The sequence below is a fragment of the Bubalus kerabau genome, chromosome 3 (genome assembly GCF_029407905.1).
Source record: "Bubalus kerabau isolate K-KA32 ecotype Philippines breed swamp buffalo chromosome 3, PCC_UOA_SB_1v2, whole genome shotgun sequence".
Taxonomy (NCBI): domain Eukaryota; kingdom Metazoa; phylum Chordata; class Mammalia; order Artiodactyla; family Bovidae; genus Bubalus; species Bubalus kerabau.
Genome location: NC_073626.1, coordinates 125,885,142 through 125,908,893, shown reverse-complemented (window position 1 = coordinate 125,908,893; position 23,752 = coordinate 125,885,142). Strand labels below are relative to the sequence as shown.

The 23,752-nt window shown below is 42.7% G+C and overlaps 1 protein-coding gene across 2 annotated transcripts in view; it reads right to left on the bottom strand.

The window, feature by feature from the left end:
- Window positions 1-23,752, bottom strand: part of RALB (RAS like proto-oncogene B) — a 53,832-nt gene that overhangs the window by 6,629 nt on the left and 23,451 nt on the right. For both annotated transcript variants that reach the window (XM_055572917.1, XM_055572918.1), the window contains exons 2-3: window positions 12,058-12,217; window positions 4,279-4,487 (exon numbers count right to left, since the gene is read on the bottom strand). In XM_055572917.1, the coding sequence (XP_055428892.1) occupies window positions 4,279-4,487; window positions 12,058-12,217 (369 nt within the window). The remainder of the gene's footprint in view (window positions 1-4,278; window positions 4,488-12,057; window positions 12,218-23,752) is intronic.

Here is a 23,752-nt window from a genome sequence, read left to right as displayed (position 1 = left end):
AAAATAGAGAAATTAAGGAAACAATTCCACTCACCATTGCAATGAAAAGAATAAAATACTTAGGAATATATCTACCTAAAGAAACTAAAGACCTATATATAGAAAACTATAAAACACTGGTGAAAGAAATCAAAGAGGACACTAATAGATGGAGAAATATACCATGTTCATGGATTGGAAGAATCAATATAGTGAAAATGAGTATACTACCCAAAGCAATTTACAGATTCAATGCAATCCCTATCAAGCTACCAACGGTATTCTTCACAGAGATAGAACAAATAATTTCATAGTTTGTATGGAAATACAAAAAACCTTGAATTATAAAACTCCTAGAGGAGAACATAGGCAAAACACTCTCCAACATACATCACAGCAGGATCCTCTATGACCCACCTCCCAGAATATTGGAAATAAAAGCAAAAATAAACAAATGGGACCTAATTAAACTTAAAAGCTTCTGCACAACAAAGGAAACTATAAGCAAGGTGAAAAGACAGCTTTCAGAATGGGAGAAAACAATAGCAAATGAAGCAACAGACAAACAACTAATCTCAAAAATATACAAGCAACTCCTACAGCTCAATTCCAGAAAAATAAATGACCCAATAAAAATATGGGCCAAAGAACTAAATAGACATTTCTCCAAAGAAGACATACAGATGGCTAACAAACACATGAAAAGATGCTCAACATCACTCATTATCAGAGAAATGCAAATCAAAACCACTATGAGGTACCATTTCACGCCAGTCAGAATGGCTGCGACCCAAAAGTCTACAAGCAATAAATGCTGGAGAGGGTGTGGAGAAAAGGGAACCCTCTTACACTGTTGGTGGGAATGCAAACTAGTATAGCCACTATGGAGAACAGTGTGGAGATGCCTTAAAAAACTGGAAATAGAATTGCCTTATGACCCAGCAATCCCACTGCTGGGCATACACACTGAGGAAACCAGAAGGGAAAGAGACACGTGTACCCCAATGTTCATCGCAGCACTGTTTATAATAGCCAGGACATGGAAGCAACCTAGATGTCCATCAGCAGATGAATGGATAAGAAAGCTGTGGTACATATACACAATGGAGTATTACTCCGCCATTAAAAAGAATACATTTGAATCAGTTCTAATGAGGTGGATGAAACTGGAGCCCATTATACAGAGTGAAGTAAGCCAGAAAGAAAAACACCAATACAGTATACTAATGCATATATATGGAATTTAGAAAGATGGTAACAATAACCCTGTATACGAGACAGCAAGAGACACTGATGTATAGAACAGTCTTTTGGACTCTGTGGGAGAGGGAGAGGGTGGGATGATTTGGGAGAATGACATTGAAACATGTATAATATCATATATGAAAATGAGTCACCAGTCCAGGTTCGATGCAAGATACTGGATGCTTGGGGCTGGTGCACTGGGACGACCCAGAGGGATGGTACGGGGAGGGAGGAGAGTTCAGGATGGGGAACACGTGTATACCTGTGGCAGATTCATATTGATATATGGCAAAACCAATACAATATTGTAAGGTTAAAAAATAAAATTAAATTAAAAAAAAAACCACATATTTTAAAAAAGTAAATATTCCACTTCCATTATTTTGATCCAGGGGGAACATGTCTACTTCTATAAAAGACCCCTTCAAAAACATTTTGTGGAGATCTGTATTGATTTTTATATAATATAGGGTGACATTTCATAATAATAAAAATACTTAAATTTTTTTCCATACAGTCAATTTAAGTACCAGATATCACATTTTTTTGTTGAAGCACCAGTTGATTTACAGTGTTGTGTTACTTTTAGTTGTATGATCAAGTGATTCAGCTGTATATATATTCCTTTTCATATTCTTTTCCCTTATAGGTTATTACAAAATGTTAAATATAGTTTCCTGTGCTATACAGTAGGTCCTTGTTGTTTAATTTATATACAGTAGTGTGGATTCCAAACTCCTGATATGTATATCCTTCTCTTTAAGAAAAATGAAAAAGAAAAAACAATAAGTAGATGCTTGAAAATTGCCTCTAAGTAGTTTTGCCACATCCTGCATTTCACAGGCGTCAAAGAGCATGCTGTGTTTAGAAGTTATGTGGTCAGTATACATGATGAACAATAAAACCTGACTGCTTTCTGGCTCATTAGGTTTACAAAGGCGTGACTAATTATCTCATTGATAAATGAGCACCAAGTTCTGATGTAACAAAACTACTTCTCTAGTTTATGGATTATGTCCAGGAAAAGTTTCAAGGAAAAGATAGTATATTCATGTTTTATTTATGTTGGGGCTTTTCCATTTGGAAGATAAATGCAGAAGTGCTGTTTTTAAACTGCTAACAGGCGCGAAGTGCCTGCGTTTAACCATAAGGGCTCAGATAGCCCACACGCATCCTGTGCACCGTGGGAACCTGGGCAACTTTAGGGCTTTTCTTTTAACTGCCCAGAGTTCAAGCCGCAAGCACTAACTTGTCCTTTCCCTTCTTTCCAAACAAAGCCTTTCTCCCAGGAGGAGGTGCCCGTGGTGACCCAGGGACAGGACATGGTGGCCCTGTTACTCTCGGAGGTGACCTCTACTGTCAGCACATCCCTTCCTGGGGAGTCTTGGGGTCGACGGGAAAGCAAAGACTCAGGACAGGGCGAGAGACAAGCTGGTGTGTGCGCTGCCCCGCTCTGCCTCAAGGAGGCATCGCAGCAGGACTGTGCGGAGGCAGGCCTAGCTGTGAACATGGGGGCTACTTTCGGAAACCTCTGGCTACGTCAGAAAGAGCTCCAAATTCACAGGATTTCTCCCAGGGAATCCTAGCCATTTAACTGCTCACAACACAAAACACCCTAGTTGCCGAGAACTGCTGATATTCACCCTCGGGAGACTAGAGACCATGAGGATGACAAAGTGAGGCTCTACCTGCCTCCTTTCCCCTTGCTCTGCAAGGGTCCCCAAGGCCTCCCTCCCAGCTCACTGATGTTCCTTCCACACCTTGAGGGCATTTTTGGCTTCCTCAGTTTCATCTTTGGCTGATGGCCTTCATTTCTGACCAGAACTTGCTAAAGAGTGAAAAAAACAAATCACTATTTTCTTTTTCCCCTCTAGATTTGGTTCTTAGAATAAAAAGTCATCTGAGAATCCCCTGGCCATCCAGTGGTTAAGACTTGGCACTCTCACTGCCAAGGGACTGTGGGTTCAGTCCCTGGCCAGGGAACTAAGATATCCTGCAAACCATGCCTGGCAACCAAAAATATGAACAGTCATCTGGACAGGTCTGCTTCTAAGGATGGGGGATGAAAAACCACAGGTGTATAAAAGATGGCAAGGGGATGGGGCAGAGAGAGATCTTACCTGCCAGAATCCCTGGAGCACTGAGCCCGCACACTCACCATTTCTTTCTAACAATGAATTTCATGATTTCAAATAAGTGATGGCAGTGAGCACTCCCCACGTGCCCATATGGTGAGGAGATACGGGCCACCACACAACGATGGTTCTGCTTGGGAAATTTAGCCTAACACAGCATTTCATTTCATCAGTAAGAGATTTTCAGGACAAGAAACAGAACACTAAGTACACTTGCCCTGGGTCACAAGACTGTGACAGGGCAGGGGCTCAGGCCTGGCTCTGTGTGACCCAAAGCCGGCGCTTCCCACTCCATGGGTTCTGTGTCCCGTGGGAGCAGCACTCAGGCCTGGCTCTGTGTGACCCAAAGCCGGCACTTCCCACTCCATGGGTTCCATGTCCCGTGGGAGCAGCACTCAGGCCTGGCTCTGTGTGACCCAAAGCCGGCGCTTCCCACTGCATGGGTTCCGTGTCCCATGGGAGCAGCACTCAGTCACTCTGACCCTGGCGTCCATCTCCTGACATCGGAGGTCTCAGAAACCTCAAAGTAGAGCAGAACTATTCACTTTTTAGCAAAACTATGAAAAGAGGTAAAGATCGTTAACGCTTACCAACCCCTGACTCTCAGGATTTACATGAAAACAAAAATAACAGGTTCCTGACTATATAGAATGGCTTTGTCCTCTTTAGGGACAACAGATCCCTCATTAAGATCATTTATATTTGGAAATTATAAACCGAGGAAGCCCAAAGAGAATATAACAAACGATGAGCTATAATGTGCCAAGATCCATAAAGCCCCAGAAAGTTCTTTAGACAGATTTCTTCCTGATAAGAAGGCTCAACCCTGGAGGTGTATGCTTAACCCCAAACTCCTTCCAAGGCTGAGACACGACCGAGGGCACAGGGCCTGCTGGAGGCTATTTCTCCTCAAACGCACCTGAATTCGGCAGTTGCTGTGAATGACTCGTGCTCGGTGATGGAGAACACGAGCAGGAAGCCCTCCCCGCTCCGGAAGTAGTTGTCACGGATGGCCGCATAGTCCTCCTGTCCCGCCGTGTCCAGGATGTCTATCTGCACCTCTTCCCCATCGAGGACCACTTTCTTCCTGTAACTGTCAGCCTTGGTAGGTTCGTAGTCCTCCACGAACTAAGCAAACAGACAACACGATCAGTAATTAACAAAGTTCTAAGAGAGAAGAAAAGCTGCCAAAAAAATAAATTTCAATATATGGGCACTTTGCTTATTATCAACTGAGTACTGAGTGTGGATAATTATCACACCATGTGTAAGGCACTATAAAATAAAGATAATCCCTTATGTAGTATTTCTGTTCTTTGCTCCTTTCAATTCTACCATTTAAATTTTTTGTTTAAAAACAGTAAGAGCAGATATTCCCATTTTACAGATGAGGACACCAAGCAGAGAGCAGAATGCTTGGCAATATTCTTGTCAGTATACAATTATAATTAAACACTGGTGAGGGTAAGAAATGGAAGCTCTTATTCATAATCAACAGAACTATAAAACTCATCTGAAAAGTAATTGGTCAAGAGGCACCAAGAGGCTTAAATAACTGTACAACAAGATAAACTCCAAATGGGTCAAGATTAAATGTTAACAACAAAACACTCAAGAACTAGAAGAAAACATGGGTGAAATCCCTTTATTACCTTGAAGTGGGGAAGGCCTTTTTAACTATGACTCAAAATCCAGAAGCCATGTAAGAAAAAATTGATAAATTAGACTACATAAAAAATTTTTAAACTTCTGTATGGCACAACACACTATAAACAAAGACAAACGACAAACAGGGAAAAAGTATTTAAAGCCATATCACAAAGAGCTATATATTAACTAGAAACAGGGAGAGACAAAAGACCAAGCTGATGGGGAAAAGTGGCAACAGACAAATAATACACAAAAATAAATATGTGTGATGCTAAACACAGGAAAAGATGTTCATATCCACTAATAAAATAAAAATGGTAACTACATAGAGATACCATTTTTCACCTACCAGACTGGCAAAAAATCCCAAAGTCTGACAACACTCTGGGGAAAAGGCCCTCTTACACATTGCTAGTGGGAGGAGACAACAATATAGTCTGTATGGAGACAAATATGGCAACACCTAATCAAGCTGGAGAAGGTTCGTCCTCCTTCTAGGAATCTAATTTACAGACACACATGCACAGAAACACACAAGGTTATTCACTGTGGTACCACACGTAACAACAGAAGGTTAAAAACCACCCCACTGCCCAGGCCAGGGATCTACATAATGGAATACTATGCAGCTATTAAAAACAGAGAAGAAACACCCTGGGAGGACAAAGCAAAATAAAAGCTGTTAAACAGGAAAAACTGAAACAAACGAATGTAAATGAATATTAAATTGGTAATGTAGCCCAGCTGAGAAATAAATTAATTCAAGAGACTTTAAAACAGAATATCTGGATAGAATACAACCCGCTAAAAGAGACTAAAGACAAAAAAATTTCAAAGAAATGTTAAACTTCCCTCAGTGGTTACATTATTTAGTAATTATGATACAGAGCTATTTTCTTTATATTGCATCATTCATAAAATAAGTATTTTAATGTTATAAGTCAGGATATTCAGGGGATAATTTTAATGACAGCAATGTACTATTAAAATTGACTTAATGCTGGTATAACTGGATATCCACATGTGAAAAAATGAACTTGGGACCCTTATTTCACATCACATACAAAAATTAACTCAAAATGGAGCAAAGACTTAAATACAAGAGCTTAAACTATAAACTCTTAGAAGAAAACAGAAAGTAGAAATCTTCATAACTTTGAATTTAGCAATGCCTTCTTAGATACGACACCAAAAGCACAAGCAGCAAAAGGGAAAATAGATAAATTGGACTTTATCAAAATTTTTAAATTTTGTGCTTTGAAAGACACCACCAAAGTCAAAATACAACCCACAGAACGGCAGAAAATATCTGTAAAGGCTGTATCTAATAAGGAGCTAGTATTCAGAATATATAAATAACTCTTAATAAGAAAACAATTTTTAAAGTTAAATACCGATTTTTAAATGGGCAAAGGAAGAAAACACCAAATGAAATGAAAAAAAAAATAGACAAAGGATCTGAACACACGTTATCCAAAGAAGATATACAAATGGCCAAAAAGCACATGAAAAGATGCTCAGCCTGACCAGTCATTAGGAAAACGCAAATCAAAACCATGAGCTACTACTTCATACCCACTAATACTTTGGCCACCTCATGCGAAGAGTTGACTCACTGGAAAAGACCCTGATGCTGGGAGGGATTGGGGGCAGGAGGAGAAGGGGATGACAGAGAATGAGATGGCTGGATGGCATCACTGACTCGATGCACATGAGTCTGAGTGAACTCCGGGAGTTGGTGATGGACAGGGAGGCCTGGCGTGCTGCTATTCATGGGGTCGCAAAGAGTCAGACATGACTGAGCGACTGACCTGAAGATGCTGTAATCAAAAAGATGGACAATAACAAGCATTGGTGGGAACATAGAGAAATTATAACTCTCATAAATTGTAAAATGGTGTGGCTGTGTATAGAACAGTTTTGCAGTTCCCAAAAAGTTAAACAGAGTTACCATATAATCCAGCAAATTTCACACCAAGGTACACACCCAAGAGAATGTGAGGTGTCCACACAAAAACCTGTTCACAGCAGCATTACCCATAATAGCCAAAGGTAGAAATAACCAAATATCAACTGACAAATGAATATCAAAATATGGCATATCCAGACAATGGAATATTATTCAGTTGTAAAAAGTAAGGAAACAGATTCATGCTAAAGCCTGGATGAACCCTGACAAATTTTGGTAGGTAAAAGAAGCCAGACACAAAAGATCATATATGAGCCTATTTACATGAAAAGAGTAGAACAGACAAGTCTGTGGAAACAGAAAGCAGATTCATGGTGGCCAGGGCTGTGGGAGGGGTGGAGGTGACTGCCAGTGGGTATTAGGTTTCTTTGAGGGGAATGGGAACTTTCTGGAATTACATAAGTGGTAATGGTTGCAGTTTTGTAAATATACTAAAAAAACCACTGAATTGTACACTTAAAAGGGTCAATTTTATGGTATGTGAATTATACTGCAATTTTTTTAAAAAGAAATGCAACACTGATACAACTGTAACACTGGATGAGCTTTCGAAAGGTGATGCTCAGTGAAAGAAACCAGACATACAGGTCACATACTAATTCCATGTATTCAGAACGTCCTGAAGGGCACCTCCACAGGAACAGAAAGTCGCTGCCAGGCTCGGGGTGGGGGGCCATAAGGAGGAATGGCTGCTACTGTGCAGGGGGTGCTTTTTGAGGTGAAAAATATGTTCCACAATTACATCATGGTGATGGCTGCACACCGTGTGAATACCCTAAAAATCACTCAATGGTTCAGTTTAAAAGGGTGAGTTTCATGGTACACGAATTCTTCATCAAGCTATAATTTTTTAAAAATTTAAAAATCAAACTGAGGGACTTCCCTGGTGGTCCAGTGGTTAAGAACCCTCCTGCCAACGCAGAGGACACGGGTTTGATCCCCGGTCCAGGAAGACCCTACATGCCGCAGAGCAACTAGGCTTGTGTGCCACAACTACTGAGCCCAAGCTCTAGAGCCCACATGCCACAACTCAGACCTGAAGCAGCTGAAGTAATTAAAAAATGAAATTGAAAATATCAACATGAACTTACGGACCCCTTTGTAGAACACTGAAAAAGAGCCTTGTGTTATCAATCAACAGCTATTAATTCAAATGATTTTAATTCTAAAAGTAAAGATACTAAAAGTTTTAGTATTAATTTCTCTTACACTCATATAACAATCTTAAAATAGAGAAAATATGAAAATTTGCCCATGCTTCATAGCAGTATCCTCCTGTTAACGTCTTTCCAAAGAGACAAATATATGACTCCCTCAAAAAAACCACCCCAACACCCAGTGTGAACTCAACACCACTGTAAAGCACCTCAGTTGCTTATTTCTGAACTTTCAAGGATAAATGCAGCAGGAGTTCCACTGAGTCCTCTGACACTGGAGTCCAAATGTCCCCATGTGGCTGCATGGAGGTGCCTCAGTGCCAGGGAACAGCGCTCATTATGAGAACATGAGCTCAGAGCCTTGACATTGACATTTCTGTTAACAGGAGTCACCCTGCTGGTTTTGCCAGGCTGCTGGGGTTCCGTCTCAGATGCCAAGACACCAAGCCTAAGGCCAGCCTCACACAGACCCTTCGTCCTGAGCCACCACTCAGCTGACTACCAGCCACTGTCAGAAGTCTCAAAGCAGTTGCCACCAAAATCTCCCCATTGCCAACCTCACTTATCAACAAAGCAAATAGCTGAAAGTCTTCATGTACATTAGGCTGAAGATTTAAAAGGTGGCTCAGTTGTAAAGAACCCAGCATCCAGGGCCCCTCAGTCACCCATGTGGTAAAGTACCTCCCCGCACTAAGCTGTCTCTGGCCAGGCCACCTGACAGCAGCCTGACTGACCATTTAGGCTGGATGATTCCCCGAGTGGGGTCTCCTGTGCGTGTTTGGCAGCAGTCCCACCCTCTACCCAGTGGGTGCAAACAACTTCAGACACCGCCCATTATTCGGAGTAGGAGGGGGCACAGAATCCCCTCCTTCATCTCCATTAATAGCTGCTCCTCTAACCCCTTGTCCTTAAGGAATCTTAATTCCTCTCCTCACCATCTCTTCTTCCCTAGCCTCTGTTACATGAGAAAAAATAAGTCTTTAGGAAGCAAAGTACATTTTTAAGCAAAAACAAAGAAAGACTTCCATAGGAGATCCTGAGATTTGCCTCTCTCATGCAAAAATGTTGTGGGTAAATTAAAGAGATTGTGCTAGATTTCCCCACTTTGGCCTCTAGTATATAATAAATAAAAGCAAGTGTCAGAAACAAAAGTATACAAATGCTAGAGAGGGTGTGGAGAAAAGAGAACCCTCCTACACTGTTGGTGGGGGGAATGTAAATTGGTGCAACCACTATGGGGAACACTATGGAAGTTTTTCTGGAAACTAAAAATAGAACTGCCACATGATCAGGCAGTCTCACTTCTGGGCATGTATCCAGACAAGACAATACTTCAAAAAGACACATGCACCCCTATGTTCACAGCAGCACTATTCACAACAGCCAAGATGTGGAAGCAACCTAAATGTCCATCAGCTGATGAATGGGTACAGAGGATGTGATACACATATAGAGTGGACTATTACTCAGCCATAGAAAAGGATGAAATAATGCCATTTGCAGCAACATGGAGGGACTTAGAAATTATCACACTAAGTGAAGTCAGAAGGAGAAAGATGAAGACCATATGATATCACTCTTACATGGAATCTAAAATATGACACAAATGAACTCTTCTGTGAGACAGAAACAGACTCACAAAAATAGAACAGACCTGTGATTTTCATGGGGGAGGCAGGCTTGGGGAGGGATAGGCTGGGAGTTTGGGATTAGCAGATGCAAACTATTATATACAGGATGGATAAAAAACAAGGTCCTACTGTATAGCAGCACAGGGAACTATATTCAATATCCTGTGATAAACCATAATGGGAAATAATATGAAAAAGAATATATGTATAACTGAATCACTCTGCTGTACAGCAGAAACCAACACAACATTATAAATAAACTATACTTCAATTTAAAAAAAAGAAATTGGTTGTGCAAAAACATACAAACAAAAAGTTTCTCATGATAAGGTACAGGGGAGTATGATTCAGGAGGTGATGGAGGTTTTTGTCTGAAGCTTATTCACTGAAGGGCACTCTTTAAAGAAACAAATACAAAATCACACATATAATATTAAATACAAAAATGATTATCTCGAAGGAGAAAAGGAATCACAATTCATTATACATTTTATTAAATGTAAAAATACTCTGGTGAACCCACCCTCGGGAGTCCTTTGTGTGACATCCTCCCCTTGACTGTAGGGGACCCCGACTGGCTTCAAACCAATAGGATATGGCAGCTGTGATGAAATGACCTCATGACTACATTTCTATGTAGGAGGATCTGTCTAAACCACCAGAGATTTGCCTGCTGGCTGGGGAAGAGTTGTCTGCGGAACGGACCACACAACAGAGAACTAGGCGCAACCTCCAGGAGCCAAGGGTGCCATCCTGCATCTGCCAACAGCCAGCAAGCTGGCAGGAAGCTGGATACCCTCCCTGCAGCCTGAGACCCTAGGCAGTGCCCTCAGCTCAGCCAGGCTATACCCCTGACCCCTGGAAACTGGAAGTGACGGCTGTGTGTAGTTTGCAGCTGCTGAACGTATGGTAATTTATTACACAGCAACACTACAAATACCATTGACTCCCCAAATCCAGCACAATAACAGTCTTGTTAATTAACTGCCTGGCACACCTCTAGAATACCGTCCTATGTTGTATACACTTGCTGTATATGCTTGAACTATCTTGTCATATGCCAGTGATCCTGAAATATTTCCTATAGAGCATTAAAAACTCATGTAGTCTTTCTTCTAGCATAGTTGGTCTAAGTTTCTCTTTGATGATCGTTTACAACTTCACAACTACGTGACATTGCTAGTAATGAAGGTTTGAGGACTCTTGGCAAATTTCAGCAACCTCTATCCATCTTCCCTGTAAGAGGCTGTAAGATCTGGAAGAATCTTCCAGACCAGTTTCTGACTCCATGTTTCGAGCCCACCCCTCCTCTGCTTCCCACATACTTTCCGTGCCTGCTGCCTTGGACACACTTGTGCCAGGACATACCCCTGGCCCTGCACCTCCCATCACCATGCCAGGTTGAGTCAGGTGGGCGGTAGGAATAATCCTGGTGGGCAGCAGACACTGGGACAGCTGGTGATAACCCAACCACATGCCCAGTGATTACAAACCACACAAATGTGCATCATTGGTCCCCTGCTAGGTGTATCCTTAATCTCACTTCCCTCAGCCATATCCCAAAATGTCATGGCCATCCAACCCCACACTAGCTAGGAGGTGGCTGGACAGGGGGTCAAAGTCTAGTGAAAAGAGAGGATGATCTTAACTGACTGTGGTGACGGCATCTTCTCTTACAAACTCTGGAAAGCATGGGTCATGTGAACACACTGCCGGCAAGAGGCCTCGAGGCTCAAACTCTGGCCTGGGGGCTCTGCCGCAGGACCAGCAAGTGGCTGTCAAGCAGGGACACTTGCCACAGGAATCAAGCCTGTGTCATCACACTGGACTTGCGCCAGCGCTGTGACACTCAGAAAGCGATGGAAACTTGGAACTTTACCCTGACCGATGGGACAACTAGAGCACACGTGATGTCTGTCCTTGAGAAAAGATGAGTCCTTACGGCAACTCCTCTCTCGCTGTCAGTATGCCCCCAGATCAACGGTCACCAAGGTAAGCACCTGGCTCCCTCTTCAGATACACCTGTGCAAAGGCACCCCCTATGCTCCTGCCGTAATTCAATCATGGGAATAATGGGAGCAGGGACCCCAAACACCCTGTGCCAGAGCTGAAATGATCACCTAACATCAGCAGTGCAGAGCTTACCCTGGTTAGAACCTGCTGGAAAGCTGTTCAGAAGCCACTGTAACGTAATTTACCCCATGACTCTAAAGCGCACGGGGGAACAGGCACACAAGGGACGGGGCAACAGCAGACCCGACGGGGAGGCAGCATGTGCTGGCGTGTCTTACCTCATCGTACATGAACTGCAGAGTCAGGGCCGACTTGCCAACCCCTCCGCTGCCAACCATGATCACCTTGTGAAGGGCCAGGGAGCTCTGGCTCTTACTCTTGTTTGCAGCCATACTGCTGGTTTTCTGCGAGATGTGGCTGGAGGACCCAGTGGAAGAGCTGGCAAGGAAAGAAACAGAGACTCAGAGGCAGTTTGGTTTCCACCCGAAGGAAATCAAATGAAAACGCTATGCTCCGTAAAAGCCTAACCCAGATGTTCCAACAGAGAAGTCACTTATCCAGGCTCCAGGCAGAGATAAAGCCCCAACCACTTCGGAGTCATGGACCAGAAGCAGAGCGAAGGCGAGACACAGAGGAGAAACGAGCATGCCCATTTGACGCCCCATCACCAGAGAGGCAGGGAGGAGAGCCACCATCAGACCCGTGGAGGGGCCAGACAGTGACCCCGCACATCTGTGCCCTGGGAACTGCTCACGGGCCTCGGCCTTGTTCTCTGTATCCTCACGCCCCTGCCCCCACCTCCAACACACACATGCACACAGCCTGCCCCAGGGACTAGGAGGGGCTCTGAAAAGGGCGAGTAAACCTGCTTTTAACAATCAGCATCCCTTCACGATACAGGGCAGTTAAAATGAGGAAAACTCAATTTTTTACTCCACATTGATTTACACTGATGAACTAAAGTGAGTTAAACTTTTCTAAAACAACTGTCTATTACTCAAAATCAGTTTAGCCTCATCAGAAGTGAGATGAAGTATGTAGAACAGAACAACCTTGGTGGTGTGGAAAGAGAAAGTATTCTGAATAAGTACATTTAACACATACCTGAAACTTGGGATCTAGTTAAACTTAAAAGCTTCTGCACAGCAAAGGAAAATCATAAACAAAAACAACCTACAGAATACATTGAAAATAGGAGAAAATATTTGCAAATGATGCAATCAACAAGGAATTCATTTCCAAAACATAGAAACAGCTCACACAACTCAAATCAAAAAACAACCCAACTGGACTTCCCTGGTGGTCCAGTGGTTCAGAATCTGCCTGCCAAGGCAGGGGACACAGGTTCAATTCCTGGTCTGGGAAGATCCCACATGTTGTGGGACAACTGAGCCCATGTGCCACAACTACTGAAACCCAAGAGCCTAGAGCCCGTGCTGCACAACCAGAGACAACACCGCAGTGAGAAGCCTGCACACAACTAGAGAACAGACCCTGCTCGCCACAACTAGCCCGAGAGGAAGCCTGCATCCAACAACAAAGACCCAGCACAGCCAAAAATAAATACATCTTAAAAAAAAAAAAACCCAACCAAAAAATGGGCAGAAGACCTAAAGAGACATTTCTTCAAAGAAGACATACAGACAGCCAACAGGCAAAGGAAAAAATGCTCAATATCACTAATTATTAAAGAACTGCAAGTCAAAACTACAATGAGATACCATCTCACACTGGTCAGAATGGCCATCATCAGAAAATCTACAAACAATAAAAGCTGTGGTGAAAAGGGGCAGCCACTATGGAAAACAGAATGAAGGCTCCTTTAAAAACTAAAATAGGGTTGCCATATAATCTACATAAACCAAGTGCCGATTTTTATTTTGAAAGATCTGTATGGAAAATCTCTTTCACATCTGCCAAGGCATAAGGAAAAAGGGTGGGCTTGGGCAGGTCATGGGCCAGGTCATGGGCCCCTGTCTGGTTCTGTCATTTGTGAGATGTGGACCCAGATGCTTGTTACTCACTTTCTCCAAGCCAGTTTTATTATCTGCAAACACAAGTAAACCATCACCCACCCTACTGGATTTTTCTGAGAATTAAATGAAATAACACATGTGAAAGACCAAAGCACTGAGCCTAGCATGTAAGAGGAACTTAACAGCTGGCTTCCTTCCTATCTCATTGTAAGAGAGTTCTTTTTTCTAATTAGACATGATGGAAACCTACTTCTGACAAAGTAGTTTGAAAATACTCCCAGTAGAAAAATAATAAAATATGTTTAAACACACATATCATTGGGTAACATAAAACATCATGTTAAATCGGTGGTTCCTATCCTCGGTGGCAAAAGGGAATCCCTGGGGAGCTTTACAAACATCCTGGGAGATTGTGATTTTGGTCTGGGCTACCTGGGAACATCTAAGTACTTCCCAGGCAATGACAGTAGATGCCAAGGTTGAGAACTTCTATTAAATGCACAGGTGAGCTCAGTACAAAGTAAGAAATCCCCCCAAGTTGGGGAGAAAAAAATTAGAGCAGTAAGAGCTGATATTTCCACAGTTCTGGATGGCTGCTGCTCTTTTCTGTATAGTCAAAGCTATGGTTTTTCCAGTAGTCATGTATGGATGTGAGAGTTTGGACCATAAAGGGAGCTGAGCCCTGAAGAATTGATGCTTTTGAACTGTGGTGCTGGAGAAGATTCTTGAGAGCTGCCTGGACAGCAAGGGGATCAAATTAGTCAACCCTAATGGAAATCAACCCTGAACACTCATTGGAAGGACTGATACTGAAGTTCTAATACTTTGGCCATCTGATGGGAAGAGCTGATTCACTGGAAAAGACCCTGATGCTGGGAAAGATTGAAGGCAGGAGAAGGGGGCAAGAGAGGACGAGATGGTTGGATATCATCACCAACTCAATGTACCATGAGTTTGCACGAACTCTGGGAGACAGTGAAGGACGGGGGAGCCTGGCGTGCTGCAGTCCATGGGGTCACAGAGTCAGACACAACGTAGTGACTGAACAACAACTACCACCACACAGGGCTGGGAGACCAGATGCCCACGCCAGGGGGAAGTTAGAACTGAGACTCTTCTCAGTTGGGAATTGAGACGCCAAGACCCTTGAAGCAATGGAAGAAGTTCCCTCTACCCTTCTAGGTTCTTTTGACTGGTCTGAGAATTAACCTGATGTGAGACAGATTAACAGAGACAGTCCAACAAAGTTTAGTAGCACAAAGACCGAGGAGAGACCCACACAGACTGAATCACTTGTTCAAATGGCCAAGGAGGATGTTGAGGGTGGGGAGAGTCAGCTCAGGCGGTTACCAGGGAAGCCCAGTAAACAAGGTAAGGTTGTCATGCAGGCTGAAATCCTGCCTGCTTCACTGATAAGACATTCTAGAGATTCCATCATCATCCTCTTCCTGGTACAGCGACAGAGACGCCCTTACAAACGGAGCTGTACCTGATAAGCGTCAATGTTTCCTACAGAAGTTTAGCTCCTATATGGTTTTTGGAATTTTTTCCATGTCTGTTGTTTCCTGGAAAACAACCATTAGTATGCCAGAGACATATCTGGGGGCAGTAAATTCTGTTCCCCTACAGCACCAAGAGGGGAGGATGACAAGAAGTATGTCTGCCTGAGCCCTGGCTGAGGAAAGGGTGCCCTGACACTCAATAACCACAGCACTCCTCCAATGCCAGAAAGTAAAAGAAAAAGTAACCACAGGCTGGTCAGGGGGCTAAACACAACCCCTGAGGAGCAGGGACAGCATGCAGTGAAGACAGCTCAGGATCCCTACAACCAAAGGCCAGATCTCCACAGCCCACAGCTCCATCCTATGAGACAGTTAACCACCCAGGAGAGCTGGCATCTGTGACAGGCAGGACTTTGCAGACAGCCATTATAAAGAGTGGTATTTGATGATTTTTCACAAAGACAAAACCAAAATGTAAGGAGGACTGCATTATCAAAAGGCCAAGAGTTGAAAAGAATCATTCTGAATGTCTATGGTATTTTTTAAAAGTATTTACCACAGAAAGTAATAAAAATGTAGTGGGGGGAAAGCAAACCCATCTTAGTTCACTGGCTAGGGCCTGAAAATCAGAATGACGAAAGACAGATTCAGGAGGAAAAACCAGACAGGTGCATCTTGCACACACACAGCAGAGCTCAGTGGTGGTGACTCCAAGGGACACTTAGAACTTGGGCTTGCAGAGCATCCGAACCTAAAAACAGTGAGTATTGCAGGGAAGTGACAGACAAGCGTCAGGGGCCTTGCGCTTCTAGGAGCGGGAAACCGGGGGAAGGTAAATACATGGGGGCCGAACGCATGGTGCCAGCTCTAAGTGGTGCCACCTCTGGCTGATCAGGAACCACCCCGCCCTTCCTGGTACAGAGGGGAAGGCAGAGAATTTTTCTTTGTGTCTGTCACTTTTCAATTGCCTTCAGCTCAAATAAGTATGTCAAAGTGGCATCTCTGGGGGAGGCATACCCTCACCCCCTTCAATGCTCAGTAGAAAGTCTAGAAAATACGCAAAACTATCTTTAAAAAAGAAAAACATCCTGTCATCCAGAGATATTCGCTATTATTATTATTTCCTGCTTGTATTTTAATCAATATATACTTATACTTTAATCCATATACCTGTATATAATCTTATACTTTAATTCCTATATTTAAAATCTTTCTAAGAACATATATATGTAGGTTTTCATTTTATTTTTCATGTATCATATCTACCTGTCTTCTTAAACAGAGAAGAATGAACATAATCATACCTTTTCTGGATGATTTAAAGATCACCATCTCTATGGAAACCAGCTGTGTGACCAACCTTGGGCTGCTCCAGGTGCGATCACATGTCTACTTGCTCCCCTCAGGCTGGATCCTCAGTCCACTCCTCCTTTTCTTTTTTTAAAAAATATTATTTATTTGGCTGCTCCAGGTCTTCTTGTGGCATATGGGAAATCTAGTTCCCTGGACCAGGAATCGAACCTGGGCCCCCAATGTTGGGAGCATGGAGTCTTAGTCACTGGACTGCCAGCTAAGTTCAGTTCAGTTCAGTTACTCAGTCATGTCCGACTCTTTGTGACCCCATGAATCGCAGCACGCCAAGCCTCCCTGTCCATCACCAACTCCCGGAGTTCACTCAAACTCATGTCCATCGAGTCGGTGATGCCATCCAACCATCTCATCCTCTGTCGTCCCCTTCTCCTCCTGCCCCCAATCCCTCCTAGCGTCAGAGTCTTTTCCAATGAGTCAACTCTTTGCATGAGGTGGCCAAAGTATTGGAGTTTCAGCTTTAGCATCAGTCCTTCCAAAGAACACCCAGGACTGATCTCCTTTAGAATGGACTGGTTGGATCTCCTTGAAGTCAAGGGACTCTCAAGAGTCTTCTCTAACACCACACTTCAAAAGCATCAATTCTTTGGTGCTCTGCTTTCTTCACAGTCCAACTCTCACATCCATACATGACCACTGGAAAAACCATAGCCTTGACTAGACAGACCTTTGTTGGCAAAGTAATGTCTCTGCTTTTGAATATGCTATCTAGGTTGGTCATAACTTTCCTTCCAAGGAGTAAGTATCTTTTAATTTCATGGCTGCAATCACCATCTGCAGTGATTTTGGAGCCCCCAAAAATAAAGTCTGACACTGTTTCCACTGTTTCCCCAACTATTTCCCATGAAGTGATGGGACCAGATGCCATGATCTTAGTTTTCTGAATGTTGAACTTTAAGCCAATTTTTTCACTCTCCTCTTTCACTTTCTTCAAGAGGCTTTTTAAAAAGTTCCTCTTCACTTTCCAATTATGTGCTTTTTAATAAGTGTTCTAAGCAATTAACTAGATAATTAAGCACATTTGAACTGTGACTAAAATAGGGTAAGTGGGTTGAGGAGCAGGCCTCCCCAAAGGCTCAGGTGGTGAAACTGCTTTTGACCGAATTTCTGGGCCACGACCATTGCTCACTACAGAGCTGAGGCCAGTGCCTGAGGCTGGAAACTCCAGAACACCAGCCTGCCACATTATTTCTCTGAAGGAACCTTGCTTCCATGAATTATTATAGTTGTATGAAAATAGAGAAATCCTTTTCCAGATTAGAGGCAAAGGTGCTTTCAAACACATGTAGACATCTAATTCTGAGCTGTTATTTTCAAAATGCAAAGTCAGTTTCTCTAGAAGAAACCATAATAAATGGACTGAGGACTGGTTTGAGAAATCCACAGATATTGCCAAAGTGTCTGTGCTCAGAGCTCAAGAACTGAAATAATCATGGTGGCTATACAATCTGTATGACCCGTGAGCAGCTGACATGAAGAGGGAGAGGGCAGGAGGATCAGCCGTGTCCTGGCCCTGGACCTGACCTGGAAATGGCAGATGCCAACCCTCCAGACTCCTGTCCCTGGAGATGATAAACCCCTATTTGCGTAAGTCATTCTGAGTCTCTTTATTGTTACTTGTACCGAAAGCATTTCAGAAGGACTCTTTGCACTCAAGAAACTCAAAGTCTAGTGATTAGTTACGGAAGCTGAGTGAATGATTCTAGTGTGGGCTGACAGATTCTATGGCAGAAGTACAGAGGAGGGACTTCCAAACCAGAGAAGAAGGTCAGGGGACATGACCCTCAGTCCTGCAGGAGAACTGAGCCCTGAAGGAAGTGGCCACAGAGGCTTCAGAAGTATAGAGCAGGGACTTCCAAACCAGAGCAGAAGGTCAGGGGACGTCTCCTCAGTCCTGCAGGAGAACTGAGCCCTGAAGGAAGTGGCCACAGAGGCTACAGAAGTATAGAGCAGGGACTTCCAAACCAGAGCAGAAGGTCAGGGGACGTCTCCTCAGTCCTGCAGGAGAACTGAGCCCTGAAGAAAGTGGCTACAAAGGAGGAGAAATACCACGAAGAAAACACGGCAGTGAGGCTCAGGAAGATCCCATTGATGATTTCATGTTTTATAACAGATAAGCTTCACCAATAAATGTGTTCTTAAAAAATAACACAGCAGTCCTTTCCCCCAGCATTTTATTATGAAAAGTTCCAAATTTTCAGAAAAGTAGAAAGAGTTGCATGGGGAACCCATATTCTTATCACCTGGATTCTACAGTCAACATGTTGCTACTTTTGCTTTATCGCAGACCCAGTCACCGGGCATCCCTCTCCCCATCCATCAATCCACTGGACTTTCTCACGTGTTTCCATGGAAGCTGCAGACATCAGTACCTGCCATCCCTAACCAGCAGACATCTATTTTTTACAAAGCAATTATACCTCTCCCAGAACTCTTAATCTCTTTTCATGAACTGTTTGAGTTTGTCACCAATACCCAAAAGCCACAACACAGACTTTCCTTCAGGGCCCATAACACCAAGTCCTAGCAAGTTCACACCTTAGAGTAGGAGGTCTTTTACTGGGGACTTGAGAAACACACCAGCAGACACCCTTTACTATGTCTCTATCCACCAACAGGAAAGCTCTAAAGTAGGCTTCATTTTTTGTCTGAAAAACTTGTAAACACGACTCTGTGCTAAGTTGTGCATCTCTGCCCTTAGAAAACTCAATCTAAGGAAAGACATATAAACAGAGCATGGAAGCAGAACTGCCCACATGCAGTGATAACGATGGGCCAAGGTCTGATGGAAAGTGTAATGAACTCTGGGAAAAGAAGTAGGGAAATGTTCAACATTGAGTCTGAGTTCATTCAGCAGTGGGCGTGAGAGAAGGATGCTTTCCACTTGGAACAGAGGGCACATGCCGAGCAATGGCGGCGGGAAGCGTCTTGGCGGGTCCTGATGCCACGTGACAGTGAAGCACAGGTGTGAGGCAGGAAAGTGCCAGGTGTTGGGTCTCAAAAGCCAGACTCTTCATTTACATGCGTGTCTGCTGTCGCTTCAGTCGTGTCTGACTCTTTGTGACCCTATGGACTGTAGCCCGTCAGGCTCCTCTGTCCTTGGGATTCTCCAGGCAAGAATGCTAGAGTGGAGTTGCCATGCTCCCCTCCAGGGCATCTTCCCAGCCCAGGGACCGAACCTGCAACTCTTTCGCCTCCTACATTGGCAGGCAGATTCTTTATCACTAGTGCCACCTGCGAAGCCCTGTTCATCTACAAATGAACCTAAAACACTGTCTTTAGAAACATATCCCACAGAAACAGCGAGCCACTGCAGGGTGGGTCCCCCAACCCAACTCGCTGGAAGGCTTCGGGTCAGTAAGAATGAACATGTACCCTCCCACACAGAAAATCAAGACAGCATCATTTAGATGGCTTGGCAGGGAAGCAGAGAGCTGGGCGATGTTTGTCCTGTGTAATGTTCTATAGGGTTCACTAGTATTAGATTGGGCTCCCTACCACTTAGTGTTGATTCAAATACAAGAACACATATTTATCTGAGAAGTAAAATTCTGAAAGTAAATCATGATATGCAAACATAAACCATGCAAATGTGTGTTATGAGGAGGGGGTGGTTTCTACTGCGCCCCAGTCCCCTGGGCTAACATGGTCATGAGTCTTTCCTAGGCTGGAAGAAAACAAACTGGTAGGTGGAGTCAAAATGAAAAATATAGTACCTTGTCTGTATCATAGGGTTGTCATAAAAATCAAATGAGAATTTAAAAATGCAGGAACAAATTTACTCCTCAGTCATAAAATTCAAGTGTCCTGGGTAAGACGGTGCACAAACACACACAGGGAGTGATCCAACACTTTACACATGCCAAGAACTGCATTTAGCACTTTTCCTTCAGATAGTAACCTGGATATTACTAACAGGCCATCATCATAATATTTCAGTCTCTCAGAATATTATTCATGTTTTTAATCCTTGAAATAATCAAAATGGGAGAGAATCCTAAACCTGGGACACTTTAAGCACCAAAATAATTACGGGCAGTAAGGAAAGCAGACACTAAAAAATTAGGAATCATGAATCCATACCTATAAAAAATATTAAACAAGGGAGACAGGTGGGCTTCCCCTTAGGGAAGAATGCCAACAGCAGGCAAATAAACACAGGGGTGGGAAAGTGAAAAAAAAAACAAAAAATCAACATTTTGCAGCTATCAGAGTAAAGACTGATTCAGGCAAGAATGGTTAGTAGATGCTAAATCTAAAGGGGAGATTGAGATGAGGAACAGGATATTTGCACGGTCTTCAAGTGTCTCCACAGATTACTTATGAATCAGACTCTGCACTTTAGTAAGCAGCACTATTCTAAGTGTCAAGACAACTCCCAACTGTTCATTCCACTTCCTGTTACAATCCAAACTAGGAACAACCCGATCTAAATTAGGTCACGAAGGACCCTCCCCCCAAAACAGCATTCTCAGATATGAAAGACCCCAGGAGACAGATGGATTGCAGGGACAGTAAACACTGAATACGAAAAAAGAAGAGTGCAGTGATGCCATCTATGCTGCTGCTGCTAAGTCGCTTCAGTCGTGTCCGACTCTGTGCGACCCCATAGACGGCAGCCCATCAGGCTCCACTGTCCCTGGGATTCTCCAGGCAAGAACACTGGAGTGGGTTGCCATTTCCTTCTCCAATGCATGAAGTGAAAAGTGAAAGTGAAGTCGCTCAGTCGTGTCCGACTCTTAGCGACCCCATGGACTGCAGCCTACCAGGCTCCTCCATCCATGGGATTTTCCAGGCAAGAGTACTGGAGTGGGGTGCCATTGCCTTCTCCCACCATCTATGCAGGCAATATCATTTCCATCAGCACTGAAAATCCTATTTCTCAGCATCTAACACCTATTATTACATCTAACACAAAATACTACATCATTGTGACAAAATGACTGTGTATGTGGGTATTTGTGAGAATAGAAATTGACAGCACTGAGTCCCTACATCACTGTCTTTTTAATGATACGACACAGACTTCTGATTTGTAAACAGTCTCACACACATTCCCTGGACAGAGAGGTAGGTAGTGTCTTCTTCATGTGCGTGTCTCCAGGGCCTACAGAGAATCAGAGACCTAGAGATGCCCAGAGAATGAATAAAGAATGAATGAACGATGAGAGAAGAGCTCTAAAAAATAAAAATGAGGACACATTTTAAACAATTTTCTGTAGTAAAAGTACATTTCTCATCTACCTTCAAGGAAGCATTGGCTTGAATGTTACATTGTGAACAGTGATTTTAGAAGGTGAGCAATTAAAGCAGCAGCCCTCCCCAGAGGTTTTTATTATAGTTTAGCAATAAATGCTGTTAGCTACAAAAATCATAATTTTTAAATGCACACATGTGCACATGTACACAAACATGCTCAGCAGCCAACCTGAAGAGACGAGTCAAAGATGAATAATTATAGATCAGAAAGATAATAACTCCAATAGATTGAAACATATCTAGCTTGTTCACAATGATATTATACCAAAAAGCACCTTATTCATCACCTTTGGAGGACTAATAAACAAATCATTATTTTAAAAACTGGTAAAGAATTTAAAATGTATCTTGCTTCTCTCATGCCAACTGTGAAGCAAAGATTCCCTTAACAAAATATTCTAACTAATCAAGAACAATAAAATTTGGGATATCACCACTTTGCAACTCCTCGTGAGTTAAGAAATCAAGGTATCGGGGGAATTCCCTGACGGTCCAGTGGTTAGGACTCTGCGCTTTCACTGACAAGAGTGCAGGTTTGATCCCTGAAAAGGGAATTAAAATCTCACAGGCTGTGTGATGCAGCCAAAAAGAGGAAAAGAAATTGAGCATCATTGGCTGCTAACATTACAAAAAAGATACAAGTTGACATCTTGAGAAAGACACAAAACCATGAAAGATGTAGTCTTTCAAAAAAAAAAAAACACAACAAAAACTTCTAAATCTAACTACTGAATTACTGAAGTGCAGGACACAGAGGAATATGCTGAATGTACCAGACAGACCGTCAGCAACACGGAAGCTGCAGAAGCTCTGCACAATAAGCCACCCAGTTCTGTCAACAAAGTTCAAGAAAAAAAGATGAAGAGGGAACCTGTAAATTATGAGACCTAAGAGTCATATCAACTGATTAAAATATATGGACCTTATTTGGATCCCAAGTTGAACACACAAACACATACATAAGAAGACCAGAGAATTCTGAACATTTGGCTGGATTGGATAATACTAAGGAATTATTATTAAAAAAATTTTTTTTCAAGTGACTACATTTAACTTCATTACAAATGAAGCTAAATGAATATGGAATTTGTTTCAAAGTTATCAAGGGGAAGAGAGTGAGTAGGGACGTAGAGGAAATAAGATTAGCCATAAATTGGTCAGAAACTGTTGAAGCTGATTGATAAACACAAGGCAGTTCGTTTTATTAGTCTTTGCCCTTTTGTTTAAATTTGAAAATTTCCACACTAAACAACTTTTTAAAATAATGAGGACAAAAATATAGGTGCCTGGGTCCCACTCCCCTAGAGATTCCAAATTAGGCACACGGAAACCTAGGTTGTGTCCAGGTGATTCCAATTCACGCATAGATTGAAAACCATCTCATTAGACTGAGTTCTTTGAGAATAGAGTCTGTATTTTGTTTACTGCAATGTCACCCATTACCTATCACAGAAAGCATATTTAAATATTAACTGAATGAACTAAGATTGGAGCCAATTTGTCACCTTAAATTTTTAAACAACTAGAATACTCACCTGGGTGGAACCAATCTGGAATTCCTGCTTCCTAGTAACTGTTAGCCGACAATCTCAGTTAACAGTATGCTACCACCTTTGTTTTTTCAAGGGCCATAGTTCATTGCTATCTTAAGAAAATTGATTCACTTTTCACAAACTGATTCAAAATTATTTTCCTGATTTTTCTAGTATCCTGGTGGAGATGAGAAATACCATCACTCAGTTCTTTGATGTCATCCCTAGAGGTGATCTCTTTATTTTTCATTCATCCCATCAAATGAATTCTTTTCCTCTTCATATTCACCACCTAACCAGAGAATCTTATTCACCATAGACTTTTCTATTGAACTT